Genomic DNA, 15,360 nt, shown 5'->3' with positions numbered 1-15,360 from the left:
AGCCGAGGATATGTAGTAGAAATGAGAGATCGAAGATTTGCACATCGATGAATTGTTGATGGTAGTTCAACTGTCTCGCTTGGGTCACTTCCTATCTAATTAACCAGAAAATAGTAATGAATATTAGTACTTAATAAAAATAGTACAAAGAATGATGCAAATGAATATCAATATTAAGCAAAATAGTACAAAGAAAAATACATAGTTTGGTACCTCCATTAAGAAATTTCTTAACGCATAATATTTGCAGAGTTTCCATTTTCCAATCGCATGTTTTGGGCAAGAGTTAGAACATGAATGTGACTCCGGAGGAAGGAAGACCGCAAGGAAGCACGCACAATCTGTTCTCGAACCCCTTTGGTATAATCTGGAAGGCATTGTCGGAAGTCACCACCAAGTACAACCTGTTATTCCACCAAAAGGTTTATTATTTCGCGAGTATCCCGAAGTGTGCGATCAACTGCCTCCACACAAAACTTATTTTGCATTGGGACTTCATCCCAAATAATAAGTTTAGCTTCCCTGAATAATTCGGCGTGCATTGAATTCTTACTAAACCCACAAACAGAGGTATCAAGAATATCTAGTGGGATGTGAAAGGTCGAGTGAGCAGTACGACCGCCAGCCAATAGTAATGAAGCTATTCCAGATGAAGCGACCATAATAACAATATGCCCCTCAGCACGACACGTAGCAGCAATTGTGTTGTAAACAAAAGTTTTGCTTGTTCCTGCTGCTCCATTAAAAAAAAAGAGTTTCCCTAGATTTTGGGAAACGGAATCTATCACTGTTTGATATGAAAAGTGTTGCTCTGCATTTAGGAGAACCCTGTTGCCATGTGCTTTTGCATTTTGAGGATCAAATTGAAATTGTCGCTGGTCCCATATGAGTCGGTTTGCAACAACTAAGTTCCATCTTGTAGTTAACAGAGGCAGCGGCATTAGAGGGAAATTAGCTAGTGATTTACTTGACTCTATGAAAATCTCATTTAAGAGAAATAAACCATAATCTTATCATTAAGAGAATAGCAACACTTATTTACAAGTGCTTGAACAATCATTAAGAGAACAGTTAATGATGATCATATTCTTTATCATTAAGAGAACAGTTAAGAGATGAAGGAAAGAGAAATGGGGCTAATTTCAACAACTTACAGCAATAGTAATAACACCCTCCTTGTCAACTCTCTCCATTGCCTTGGCTAAAGAGTGTAACTTCACTAACTTGGTCACGAATTAACTTTAGGCCATTATCAAGCATCTGAAGATTTGGTCATAAATTAACTTTAAGCAAGAACTACAGTGACGGCGGCAAGAAGGATAGGCATACATAGTTTGTTTGAAGAATAAGATCCAGTAGATCTGAGTGTTATGGCAGAAAGAAAGCATCTTCTTTGGGATTGGCTTATTTTTGCCACGCCATAACTAAAAAAATTAATGATAATTTGGATGGAGGCCCTGCGGGCCCCACACCATTGCTTTTTATTAGATAGAAAACAGTATACCTCAATATTTCAAACCCTCTTAGCTGAGTCATTGTGAGTAGGAAATAGGAATACCAATTGCCACTATAGAATTACAGACCAACCCAAAGTGGTGACGGCGATGGCTAATCCCAGAGGCCAGATCACACTTAATTCTATTACTTCCTGGGTTGGCCAGAAAATCAAATTGGGTATCACATGGACGATCGAGCTTGGCATTACTCATTTACGCCCTTTACCCATCTTTACGATTGAACCATTTTTCAAACTTTCCCTTCAACGCACACAACTTCCATCAATCGGCTACTTTTTCAAACTATGTATATTTGCTCGGATGGTCATTAAGTGATATGTGCATTTCATAATGCGAAATGGTGTTCATCGTGTATTTCCTCACTACATGTTAGACTTTCATAAATTGTAGCCAAGATGTTTTATATTGTGACCAGTTCTTGACATATTTCCCTTTATATCGTTATTCTTGAACTTTTAGGTAGTAATAATAATCAATACAAAACCGATTTTTGCATAGTTTGTTATGAAAAATCATTCATATGCCTACAACAGAATATAGGGAGATAAGATCATTTCAACAAAATGTTGAAAACTAAACAATAACCAAAAAAAAATCAATATGAGCTTGTTCTTTTTTCAATAATCACAGTATGAGGATATCAAAAGAATATCAAGTTAGGCCATTAAAATTTATCAGAATTAGATGCCGATCCAACTTTAAAGTTTAAACACACCAAATCTAATTATTTTAAATACCGTGAGTGTTGTATTTGTATTCTTATTGCATACATTTGAGAAGACAAATCATTATTTCTAGCAATATTTTGTTATGCAATTTCAAAGCATTCATAGCTCAAATAAATTACAACTCTTGTTATTCTAGTGAAAAGGCAACATATTAAAGTGATTGGTGTTCGGTCATTTATTTATAGAGTTTAGGTAATTAGATATTTTACATAAAATGTACTTAGATAATTTTACATAGATAGATATTTTGTTCAAATCATTATACACAAGATAAAATCTTAGTTTAAAAGCCATTAGTTTTAATTTACAACAAATATAAAATTCTCAAAAAGAATCTAAATTGTTGCAAACTTCAACACAAAATTGATAATGTAGCAAATGCCACTTAGCTTAGTTTGTAAAATTTGTGGTTCGAACTCTATTAGCATATGGAGTTGTCCGAGTTATTCCTCTCATTTAAAACATGTTTGCGAATCCAAAAAAATAAAGAGAAATAAAAATCCAATAGTGTATATATAAACTTGTAATCCGCAAGGTGAATATCCACTATAGCATTTTACATTTTTTTGATTACAAAAATTCTGTCCAAATATACTCTCATTCCACTAATTGGAATTTAATCAGTTTCCTTAAAATTTGAAATAAAAGAATCCTTAAACAGAAAATCTAAAACCAAAATATCCCACATTAAAATTCATAATATTTTTTTTTCAAAAACTCTATCCAATAAATTAATAATTAACCACAAATAGACCAAAAATTAAAACCTTAACCCCTTTTAATCACCACGTGTCACTCTACAAAATCCACTTCTTCTATAAATATATTTCTGTCTCCTCAAATCAAACAAAAAATAATTCGCCTGACCCAGCTTATACTAATCCAAAGTTCAAAACCAAACCGCCAGAGTCAACTCACAATCCTTCACATTAAACCGTCCGAGACAGAGTTTAAAAAAAAACCGATTCCAACTCAGTCATCTCTCTCTCTCTCTCTCAAAATTACAACTTTGATACTGTTCCTCTTTTTCTCATTCATTCTTCACCAAAAAACCCAAAAAGTAAAAAACAAAATAATAATTAAAAATTTATTCATTTTTTTTTATTCTCCCTCTCTCTCTCTCTCTTCAATTTTTGATAAACCCTACTTTGGGGAGCGATCAATTATAAGGTTTTTTGATCTTGGGTAAGTTCTCTCTGTTTAGTTGTAATGTTGGTTTGAGTAAATTTAACAACTTTATTAGTTTTAATTTTGGTGTACTTGTTTATAAACTGTACATGCAAAGAAAGAAGAAGACATGAATGTAATTGAAGTTGGTATGTTGGAAGGAGTTTGATCATTGGTTTTTTATTCTAGTATAGAAGTTGTCTTGAAGGTTTGAGTTCAAGCTCACTACTTTTTTTTTTTTTTTTGATTTCCAATACTTTATTAGTTATATGAATGGTATAGTGAATAGGAAAACCCTAGTTAGTATTGATAAGCTATTTCAGTTTAGGTAGTGAAATTGAGGAAGTTAAGAAACTTTGAGATAGGTTTAAGTTTAATGTCGACACGGAGATGTGTACACTGATGAAATTGGATAGTGTACTGTTAGTAAGTGTTGATGTAGTTGAATCTTGATTAGATCAATATGCCAACTTTTATATAATGATCATGTATTTGTATATAACTTATCTTTTTCGATCTAGCGAGAATGTACAACCTTGTTTGATTCATAATCAACAGTTGGTGTAAATTTTTTCTCTGTACATTAAGCGCAAAATGTTCTTCAGTTACTTAAAGCAAGGTGAGTTTTTCTTGTAATGGATGTAAACTCCTTATCTGCAAATATAGAAGATTCCTGGAACATGAATAGCCAAGTTTCTTTATGTATCTCTAAATTTTTTCAGATAACCCTAGCAGATGCTGATTACGGTCTGGTAGCCTTTGCAAGGCCTTGCACTTCCTTTCACTTTAGTATTGCTTAGGCCTTAGAGATCTGATAAAAACAAAGTATTGCCTAGAGATGGCCGGTGAATTTTGCCGTGCTCCTCTCAATCCTTGTTCCTTTTGCACCTCGCAAAATAGAAAAACAAACACCTGTAGGGGCTCATAGTAGTTTAACAAGAGTGCACCAGCTTCGATGTTGAGAAGCACCTCTAATCTTTTCACTCTACTTGACACCGAATCCTTTTTGGCTTTTTCCCCATATTTCTCAGTTGTCAAAAAATACTATTGATGAACTTCATGCATCAAAAGCGTCCGTTTTCAATATGTGTGAATTTATGGATGGCTTTGCCTCATGCAAATTCGTAGATAATTTCTCCAAGCAAGTTCTAGATTATTTCCAATTTCAGAAATCATTAATGAACGACAACTACTGTTGGATGTCAATGCTTCCAAATAATATCATGTGAATGTTAGCAGAGACTTGGTTTCATCACATATGAATCTGTGCTCCCACCATCTTGTGAAAACGATTCTTTGGTTTTTCACCAGTACAATGTAGGCGCACCTTTGTTTTTGACACGCACTCTATGTCAGTTTATCAACAAGAATTTCTGACCATGCAAACACTATTCTCTTACTGGATTTTATGTTAGGTCTAAGAGTATGATTGTGATTTCTGTTAGGTTAGGTGTGCACATAATGCATTGGCTCTTGTTCTTTAGCTATATGCATTTAGGAACTTTGTTGTAATGATGATGCTGTTGCATATATATGTGCATAATGCACGTTGACTTGCTCTCTACTTTTGGATTCCTTTACTTTCTGAACCTATCAAATGCCTTTGATTTTCTGGAAAAATGGATGGTCAAGAATGCCATTTCCACTTTTGGAATCCTCTTCCAGGGTTTTAATAGAGTCAATTCTTGAAGGACCTTGTTGGGTTTAAATTCTTTTTGAGGGAGTGCTCTCCAAGACATGTGCAAAGTTTAGGTGTCTGAATCATTTTCAACTTACTTTCTGGAATTATATTAGTAACAAAGATAATAATCTTTCACCAGGACTTCATAAAAATGGAACCCACAGGCACACACAAACTCACATGTATACCCAATTGTATATACATTCACATTCTTGGTAACAAAAGTCCAATGGTAACCACGTCGCACCTTGCGTGCTGTGTTACATCGATCCATGTGAAATCTGGCTTTGTTTTTGAGTCTGTCCGTGCGGACAAGATTTAGACAAAGTCTTGATTCTGTATTTGGGATCGGTAGATAGTGAAAAAGAGAGTGAGGGATCAGAAGGGTGTCCAAATTCTTTGTAGATCTTTGAGAAACAGATGTTTTCTTTATGTTATTCTTTTGTTCTAGTTTCTAGTCCTTTATTAGTGTTTTATGGCAAAGGGAATGAATAATGGCTCGTACATTCTTTTTTGGAACAATATGTTCACATAATGGATTGGAGATATATCACACTTTATTTAGCACATTATAGATTTGCTCAAACTCACTTGACTGAAACAAAGTATCAGTGGTCCACACATTTTATTGTTCATAGATTGCAAAATAGAATGTTCCAGATTCTGGAATCCCACTTTTTCGTTTGGTCATTGTTGAATCTGAGACCTGTAGTCCGTGGCAAATTCGGAGTCATGTCCCCGTATCTGTGCATAAATGCTTGCTTATAAGGCTGAGATAGCATGTTTTATAAGAAAACAACAAAATCTACATTAAATATGTTATTTACTTATTTCCTTAAAAGCAATTCTACTTCACAAACCTGGGAACTTGAGTTTCAGTTTGGTTGTTTATACTGTTGGGATATTACTGGTGTTTTGTTTCATATAGCTTGTTGTGAAATCTGTCGAGTCTTCCTGCTTTATATTGGAATATAAGTAATTGCAGACGTGAACTATAGCTGCCCAAATACAGTTGTAAGTTGTAACTGATTTTTGTGGTTTTCCCTTTGCCTTTTCTCTTTGCAGGCGTGGCTGTTGTAGCTGATGCTTTCACTTTTAGGATTCCATATTTGGCTGTAAATGCAGTGGTTTGATATGCCTGTTATTTATTGTTTAATTGTTTAAATCTGTGGAAAATGTGCTTGATGCTATAAATGCCATGGCCACCAGTAGCAAATTTGACCTGTCTGCTGGTAGCCCAGATAGACCGAATTTCCCTGGTGGGCAGAGAGGAGCCTACACAGCTGCTTCACTATCAGGAAGTTTCCGCGAGGGAATGGATAACCGGATCCTGTCTTCACATCCTAGCATGTCAAGAAGCGCAGCTACATCATCACATGGAGATGTATCGAATTTTTTCCATGGTTTGCCATTTGACACCAAACTGTTGGCTGCGGGTCACAAGTTCCCTCGGCAAGGGGATCTTAATCGAGTCATGACTTCTACTCTTGGAAACTCACCGGGCGATCTCGTGTCTGGATCTTTAAATAACAAGCTATCTGTGTCCTCGCTGGAGGAGCTTAAACGGGTTAAGGCCAGTCTTCATGACAACTCTGTCAGGGCAAGGTATTATTGAGATAGAATTTTAGACATGTTATCTGTCTATCAACTTTATCCGGCCAAACCATCTTCTTTTTAGCTACTAAAAAAAATAGAAACCTTGACATTCGGATAATTGTCTGACTTGACAGGGATCGGGTGAAAATCTTGAATGAAACGACATCAAAATTAGATAAGTGTTTTCCAAACTTCCTGACGAGGAAGCGATCTCGATCTGATCTCCCACCAAGTGACCGTCCAAACTCATCATTATTAGTCGACCGTACCGTCAATGGAGGAGGCATAGCAAAGGTGGCAACCCAGAGTCAAACAAGTGCTTTCGAAACTGAGACACCGAAGTTGGAAGAAAAGACTAAGAATGTAGTTCCTAGCAAACGCACGCGTACCTCTTTGATGGATGTACAGGTATTATAGTATTATCTTTCCTTCCTTTATCTATGTGTCTGCTTATATGTTCTGCATTTATTATTGCTTATATTTGCATTATTACCTTAAGAACATGCATTCTTTTCAAATAGAAATCTGCAGTAGAATTTTTAGTATGTATACCTGACATGGGCTGATGAGAGGTTTCTGTTTTATACTTTTATCAATGAAATATAATTTTAATTATGTGATTTTATTTACTGCTGAAGATTTTCAAATTTTCAAATTTCATTCCTATCAATATATTATCCTCAATGTTGAAGTAATATGACACTACCTTTTCAAAAGACTATACGTGCTCAAGAAGCATTTTTTCTCAGACAATAAGTTGATAGCTATTTACTTCTGAGTCGTGTTCTGGAATTAGTTGTTGCTTAAATGCAATAATGCGTATTTTACGCGTGTGTTTTCATCTTTCACAATCATTATTTGATAGATACAGTAGTGTGCTGAGTCACTAAATTAGAACATTTTATCCAGTTTCTTTGGAGTTCAAAGTATAAGTGCCTTATTTATTCTTCGTGCAATATCCAGGACTTGCTCATGATCTATGCGAGTTCTTTCTTTTTGGTTTACATGCAAGTATTTTATCTTCCTAAAGGTTTTGTTGTATTATCTGTTTCTGATTTAACCAGATGGATGTGCGTGCTCATGCTAGACCACCTGGGACCATGGAAAGGGATAGAGAAATACTTGGAAAAGCTGTTCAATCTGAAGAAAAGGATCAAAAATTTTCTAATGGTATAGATGGTTGGGAAAAGTCAAGAATGAAAAAGAAACGTTCTGGGATCAAGTCAGAATTTCTTACATGTACAGTTTTAAGCAGACCTGATAGTGATCAAGAAGCCAAACGGGACATGCAGCAAAGGCTTGCTACTGATATTCGGTCGAGGTCAAGCAATGCTCATGGATTCAGGTGTGTGTTTTTGTACTTCTGTAAGCGTATGACTGTTATACACTCCCTGGTTGATAACTTCCACCTTTCAGCAGAAAAAAGGGCTATTATACGTGGTATCATGTTTCAAAATTTTCATTTATATTCAAGTTTGTTGAAGAAAAATCTTATGTGTTTATTACCAATTGGTAGCTGGATTTCATCTTTGTATCTTTAGTTTCAGTTAGTTTCCCCTCAAAAGTGGGGTGTGTGTGCGTGTGTGTTTTTTCTTCTAAATAATGCCCTTAAAAGAGTTGGTTAGTATCTTGTCCATAATAAATATCAGCATTTTTTCTCTTGATTGTGTGAGACCATCTTCTCTTGTTCATTTAAACTGTGTTCTGTACTTGGAAGATTCTTAATGTAAACTTCCCATAAGTGGAATTCTTCTTCACTTAAAATATTTCCTCATAATGTTACCCTTGTAAGCTAGTGATCAGTTTCTAAACAAAATGGTTTACAGATCAGGACCATCAAATGGAGTGCTTGGAGTTGGAAAAGTAGACGTAACTTCTCCCAAAACCGGCCTTGGCATGCGTTCAGCACCTAAGAATGACCAGGATAATGGCTCTCATCTCAATGATAGAAGAGATCATCTTGTTGGTTCAGACAAGGAAAGGGTCAATGTGAAAGCAGTTAATAGGTATGAGGAACACCCTTCAACAATTTTATTGTTAGACCTGCATTTATGGTTATGTTGTTAGGAATTTACACTTTCACCATTTCAACTTCCCTTCCTTGTCCATCTTTAATTGTTTCATTGACTAATTCGTCCTTAAAATCTAGGTCAAGTATTCGCGAAAATAGTAGTTCCTCTAGCCCCAGTTCAACTACAAAAGTGAACACAGTTACTCGGGGGCCACGATCAGGTCCAGGTGCAATACCTAAGGCATCAGCCAATGTTCATCGATCTATAGGAGTTGCTGATGAGGGGGAGCTTTCTCAGAATACAAACAAGCTCCATACTATTGCTGGGGCTAGCAACCGCAAGCGCACACCATCAGCACGATCGTCATCCCCGCCTGTAGCACAATGGGCCAATCAAAGGCCTCAAAAGATACCTCGTGTAGCGCGGAGGTCAAATTTTGTTTCTCCTCTTTTAAACCATGATGAAACACCAAGTTTGGATATAACATCAAATGTTCTGGGCAATGATATGGGACTCCAAAGGCGCTCCATTGGTAGTGCTCTCCAGCAAGTTAAATTAAAGGGTGACCAATTTTCTCCAGCTACCTTATCAGAAAGTGAGGAGTCTGGAGCTGCTGAAATCAAGTCCAAGGATAGGATTAAAAAGTCTAATGAGATGGGTGAGAGAGGTGGACAGAATGTTGAAAAGGTTGCAACTCAGGCTTTGCCATCAAGAAAGAATAAGGTGCCTGATGAAGAGCTTGGACATAAAGATGGCGTTCGGAGACAAGGTAGGACGTTGAGGGGATTTACTGGTACAAGGTCTGGCAATCCTACGTCACTTGAGAAGCGAGGCAATGCAGGCACAGCAAAACAGCTTAGAAGTTCAAGACTTGGTCTTGATAAGATTGAAAGGTGAGATCTCTTTCCTTGCAATAGTTAAAGGTTCTCCTACTCATAGACTTTTATTAAATATAATCTTATCTATTCTGTTACAACTGATAAAAAAGATTATTCTGTAGTCATCTCTTACTTTTTTAGTTGTTTGGCTCAGTAAAACAGGCCGTCCACCAACTAAGAAGCTTTCGGACCGCAAGGCGATAACACGCCCGAGGCATTCAGTCAATGCTGGAGCCCCAGATTTTCATGGTATTTTCCAGAAGTCAATTGCTAAATGTCTTTGTGTTAGATTTCCCTGCACTTTGGCCATTCTGTCATTTATTTCATTCTTCACTTTGGTCATTCTGTCATTTATTTCATTCTTCACTTTCTATTCTTTTTTTGGTCAATCATTCTTCAGTTTCTGATTATTCATTAGGAGAATTAGATGATGGGCATAAAGAGCTATTGGCTGCTGCAAACGCAGCTGTAAATTCTGGTATATTTAATCTTTTTCTTTTGATGTTTAGTTTAATTGAGATTTCAGTGACTGTCTAGTTTTGAAGGCATTTTGTTGGGTTGGACTGATTGTTGTAGTTCTCACCCTAGGTCATGCATGCTCCAGCACATTCTGGAGACAAATGGAACCTATTTTCGGATTTGTCTCCGCTGAAGACATAGCCCATCTGAAGCAACAACAGGTCATTATTTTTTCCTTTTAACTCTTTATATTTTAGGCTCCGGATATTGTGAAGGGTCCAATTACTCTTGCCAAGGGTTTTTGACTGGCATGACTTAATAAATTGTTTTTAACAATCAAACAAAAGATCTGTGATAAGCAACTCTTCTAAAACTTGGAAGCAGTTTTGGATGCTGAAAATGTATTGTAGTATCACTGCATTGTTTAATTAATTCCTGAAGATTCTTAACTGCCTATAATTCACTGGCTACAAGTTTTCGCATCATGTTACCGGTCAAGTTTAATAAATTCCGTAGCTACTTTACACACTTTATATTATTTAAATGTGGACACCAATATATCTACTTTTCTTTTTTATTTTACTTCTCAGGGGGATCTTGGTTTTAATTTCTTGACACCAAGCAGCGGCCCTACTTGTGGAGATGAATCCAGTAAGGTCCCTGATGGATTTGGGATGATTGATTGTAATGGCGATGGGGATTTCACCAATGTAACAAATAATGGTGAACTTGAACATTTTCCGGAGCATATAGTACCAGCGAAAAAGGTTTGTGGTGGGATTTCTTTTTGTGAAAGACTGTTGTCAGCACTTATTGTAGAGGAAGGGAATGAAGGGTTTTGCGGTAGTGAAGAAGAAGAAGAAGAAGATTTCAAATTTGATGTTTACGGAAGCAGGTTTGAGCCAGATGTAGAGTTGAAATGTGATAGTTGGAATGAAAGGTCATTAGGAAACATTCAGACTGTTGGAAGACCTGCTTCAAATGGTTATAGGATAACAGCCACTCGAAGATACCATGATGAGCTGGAAAATAATGATTTGGAAGGTGCTGATATCGTGACAGATACTAATGTTGGGCCAACGGCAAACTCCGGGCATTCCCTAAATGGCTTCCAACCAGATCAAGCACCGATGCATAGTACAGCTTACACTCAATCTCAGTATAATAAAATGTCCATCGATGAAAGACTTCTCCTGGAAGTTCAAAGTATTGGAATTTTCCCGGAACCAGTGGTATGTTTCCTTACCAGAGTTGCATGTTTTGGGCATGCAGTGACCCCTAAAGTTTTGTTTTTTGTTTTTTAGCTTATTAAGTTGGTAAAATCAACTTTCCCTCTCTCTGTCGATAACCAGTCTGACAGATCATTATGAGAAATGGGGACTCTGTTTTATTAGACTGACATTTCTTGATAGCCGTTGTTTCCTTTTGAGTGCCACATCACATGTGTTTTGCTTCAAATTTTGCTTTTTAGTATACTTTTTTCATTAAATTGATTAATATTTTCTATCTTTTCAGCCCGACTTAACCCAAAGTGAAGATGCAGAGATAAATGAAGACATTAGCAGACTCGAAGAGAAGCTCCGTGAACAGGTACTTTCTGATATAGGGCATCCTAGCCTTCTTTTCCTTGCTCACTCGAGAACTTAAATATCAGATTTTGTACCATTGCTTTGAACCAATTTTCTTCAAAAAGACCAATTTTCATCAAAACAGAATCTCTACAAAGAGTTTTAGGTTTTTTTGGCTTGAAGATTTTCCTAACAGTGCATGAAATCCTAGTTGCATTTTATATGAGCTACAGCACGCCAGAGGCCAGACTTTTTAAGCAGAATCTGATGATAATGTTCCATTTTGACACCTAATACGACATTATTTAAACTTGAAAGCCAATTCCTATCATGGCTCACCACGAAAAAACAATCTGCTAAACGTGTTTATGATACTCATCCTTTTGTACTATGCAAACAAAATTTCGGTCACATATTGGCGTGTCTTAGACACACCTTTATTATACAGTAGAAAGTCTGTTTTCTTCCTGTTTTTAGCAAATGATGGCGTGTAACTGTCAAGAAAGAAAATGTTGGAGTGCAGTGTGTTTACTCCCCACCTTTGACACATATCAGCGTGCCTATCTGCATTACGTGACATGTGCCTTAAATAACATATCTTGCTTTCTTTAAATGGTCTTCTTTCCATGGTCTCATTTGAACAATCTTGGCAACAGCTTTCTAACAATACCAATTTTGTTGAAAAGTAACTTGTTGTAAGAAGTTATCGAACTCTGAATTATATAGAATGAAAAGGTACGACAGATTTCTCTTTCCAAATAACCCCACATTCTATCTCCGCCACATATGAATGTTTTTCTTTTTACTTCCATTTCTTATTTCTCTGGTCTTGACACAATTAGCAATATACATATCACACAATAGTATAGCCATCTAAATGGGGCCTACTTCATTCCCACGTTAACCATGCAATCAAGTTTGATACTTGTCAACAATTTTAGATATTGCTTGTGCCTACGCAGCACTTGTGCCATACATGCTTTAGATGATTAAAAAGTGCACAACTTTCTCTTTTGCCACGTCTAGATTCTCATAATTCCGTGCATATTTCCTTATGCTCCTTTTCTCTATGTCAATGAAAAACTGTTTTAGTTTTTGCCACTCTAGCAACATCACATGTTCAAGTTGTTGTATTTGATGCAAGTATAACCACTATCCATCTGACTACATGTTAAATTGTCTTACACTTAATTTGTCTCATTAAGAACACCTCATACATATTATACAAGTGACTGCATGCAAGTACTGCTTACAAAATCATCTGACATGAGTAGACATCTAGTTGGTAATAATTAACCGAATTCGATATTTTCTCCTAGGCTTTAAAGAAAAAACAGTTACTATGTAATTTGGAGATGTCTGTAGCAGAGGCAAGAGAAACACAGGAGAGGTAAAGATTTACTCGTTCTTAATTATTTCACATGCAGTGTTGTATCCTACTAATGTCTTAAGCCTAGTGATATGCATGCTCACAGTGTAAAAATCTACAGGGACATTGAGCGTCGTGCCTTCGACAAACTTGTTGGAATGGCTTATGAGAAATATATGGTAATTCTTGATCTTATGATATAATTTAGCTTTCATTCTTTTCTTGCACTCTTGTTTCTATTTTCCCCCTGCCATCTTCTTTCTCTCTTGGTTGTAGTGAATTATAGACAACTTGAAAAATTGGAATATGACATACCACAGATTCACAGAAATGTTGTGAAGTGCTTCGATTAGTGTTATTTGTAGTGGAAGCTTTGCGATGAACATTTTCCCTGAAACACTCTCTTCTTATTGATCTATCGGAAGGTGAATATGACATAACTTTTGTGTTTTACAGACTTGCTGGGGTCCTAATGCCTCTTGTGGCAAAGGAATGAGTGGAAAAATTGCTAAGCAGGCTGCCTTAGCTTTTGTTAAGCGAACCATGGAACGATGTCGTAAGTTTGAAAAGACAAATGAAAGCTGCTTCAATGACGCTATATTCATGGAAGTGTTCCGTTCTGTGTCTTCCCTCATAAAAAATGCCGATTCCGTTATTAGTAACAAAGAGGGAGAGTCTTCCAAGCTATTTGGTGACACACCAATTCGTTTGTCAGAAGTGGCAGTATCAGGTACTTCTTTTTTTGATACTTTTTCATGTTTTTTACATTCATAGTACTTACAACTATACAAGACTGACTGAAGTTCGAACACACATGCCTGCGATTTGATGTCAAGTGACATCTGTTATTTTTTTTTATATAATATTGTTACCGTTTCGCACTAATGTTGATCAAAGTCTTTCGGTTTATTTGTCTTTTACAGTTCGGCTGTTAATTAAATAACGATGCTTTGTTTGTTTGCAGCTCCCTTGGAGTCACATCCGATTCCTTCTCTTTTATCTCAGTCAGAGCAGAACATGGATTCTCATTCTCCCGACGACATCCTGTCCATAAATCCCTTATCTGAACAAGCTACCAGAAAAGAGGACACAGCGTCAAATAAAGGGAAAAAGAGAGAGTTGTTACTTGATGATGTGGTCGGTGGTATCGTTGGTACATCATTAAGGGCCCCTTCAGGCACTGGTACCTCTCTTTCAAGTGGTGCAAAAGGAAAGAGGAGTGAGAGAGATAGGGAGGGAAAGGGACATAATAGAGAGATGCAATCTAGAACTGGCACTGTTAAAATTGGCCGGCCATCTCCCGGCAATGCTAAGGGTGAAAGAAAGAACAAGGCAAAGCTTAAGCAGAGGACAACACAGTTATCAGCTTCTGTCAATGGACTTCTGGGCAAAACTTCGGAGATACCTAAAGACGTTTCTCCATCTGTCCCAGAATCTCATGAAATACTTGCCAGTAGAAGTTCTAAGAAAAATGATGGCTTTTGTTTGGACACATTGCCTGATCCTGAGGCCCTTGACTTGTCCAACTTGCAGATACCTGAAATGGATGAACTCGGTGTTTCTGACGATTTTGGTGATCAGGGCCAAGATCTTGCTTCTTGGTTGAACATTGATGATGATGGGATGCAAGATCATGATTTCATGGGTGGCCTTGAAATCCCAATGGACGACTTGTCTGAATTAAACATGATGGTTTGAGGAGTCTTCTGTATTATTTATGTGACTTATACAAGCAAGGTGTTGATGCTGTTTTTGAGAAATGACTGCTAATGTGACGGCCAGGTTTTGTTGGTAGGATATAGATTTATTTGGGGACTTATTTAGGAGTTCATTTGGGGAAGAAGCTCCATCGTCATAAAGAATATACTGCTCGTGCTCCAAGCTGGCCATTTTCTGGTTATTGTACAAATTAGTAACCCTGTGTATTGTCTTACCAAGCGCCAGATCCTGAATGTAGCATTTACAAATTGGATAACTGGTGCCAATTGTACATACATTATATTTGAAATAAAATCGGGGTTTTAGTTGATATAATAATCTCTTCGAGGTGTAGCCATTGCTGAACTGTAAGTTTTCTATTTTACATCACTTAATTTTATTAATTTATTATGTTGTTAAAAAATAATATATCTTCTCCATTACTTGAACTGATACTTGATACGTTTGTACTGCGTAACTGATGGTGAGGTACTGTATGTTCGAGGTTAGGATCTTCGTTTCAGGTGTAAAGGTGTGACTCAAATTCAGTCAAATGATCGTTGTTTCAGACGTAAAGGTGAGGCTCATAATTGCTTATATAGTCCACACCTTTAGTCATAATTCAGTTGTGAGATGTAACATTTTCTAAGATGACTTGTGCAGGATTATAAACAGACGCATTAACCA

General features: G+C 36.6%; 1 protein-coding gene across 2 annotated transcripts; it reads left to right on the top strand.

Moving 5' to 3' along the window:
* The first annotated feature begins 3,111 nt into the window (after positions 1-3,111).
* On the top strand, positions 3,112-15,012 carry LOC147512297 (uncharacterized). Of its 2 annotated transcripts, none has more exons than XM_086595270.1 (15): positions 3,112-3,430; positions 6,159-6,698; positions 6,824-7,097; positions 7,754-8,034; positions 8,516-8,695; positions 8,839-9,594; positions 9,734-9,828; positions 9,998-10,057; positions 10,168-10,259; positions 10,629-11,270; positions 11,554-11,628; positions 12,926-12,996; positions 13,097-13,154; positions 13,432-13,705; positions 13,940-15,012. In XM_086595270.1, exons 2-15 carry the CDS (start codon positions 6,292-6,294, stop codon positions 14,671-14,673), a joined length of 3,999 nt encoding a protein of 1,332 aa, XP_086451396.1. In that variant the 5' UTR covers positions 3,112-3,430; positions 6,159-6,291; the 3' UTR covers positions 14,674-15,012. The 2 variants fall into 2 exon arrangements, with proteins under 2 accessions (XP_086451396.1, XP_086451395.1); XM_086595269.1 differs by having other exon boundaries at positions 9,980-10,057.
* Positions 15,013-15,360: the final 348 nt, after the last annotated feature.

The sequence above is a fragment of the Coptis chinensis genome, chromosome 3 (genome assembly GCF_015680905.1).
Source record: "Coptis chinensis isolate HL-2020 chromosome 3, ASM1568090v1, whole genome shotgun sequence".
Classification (NCBI taxonomy): Eukaryota; Viridiplantae; Streptophyta; class Magnoliopsida; order Ranunculales; family Ranunculaceae; genus Coptis; species Coptis chinensis.
Note: the sequence above shows the minus strand (reverse complement) of the source record. Positions and strands in the feature narration are given on the sequence as shown.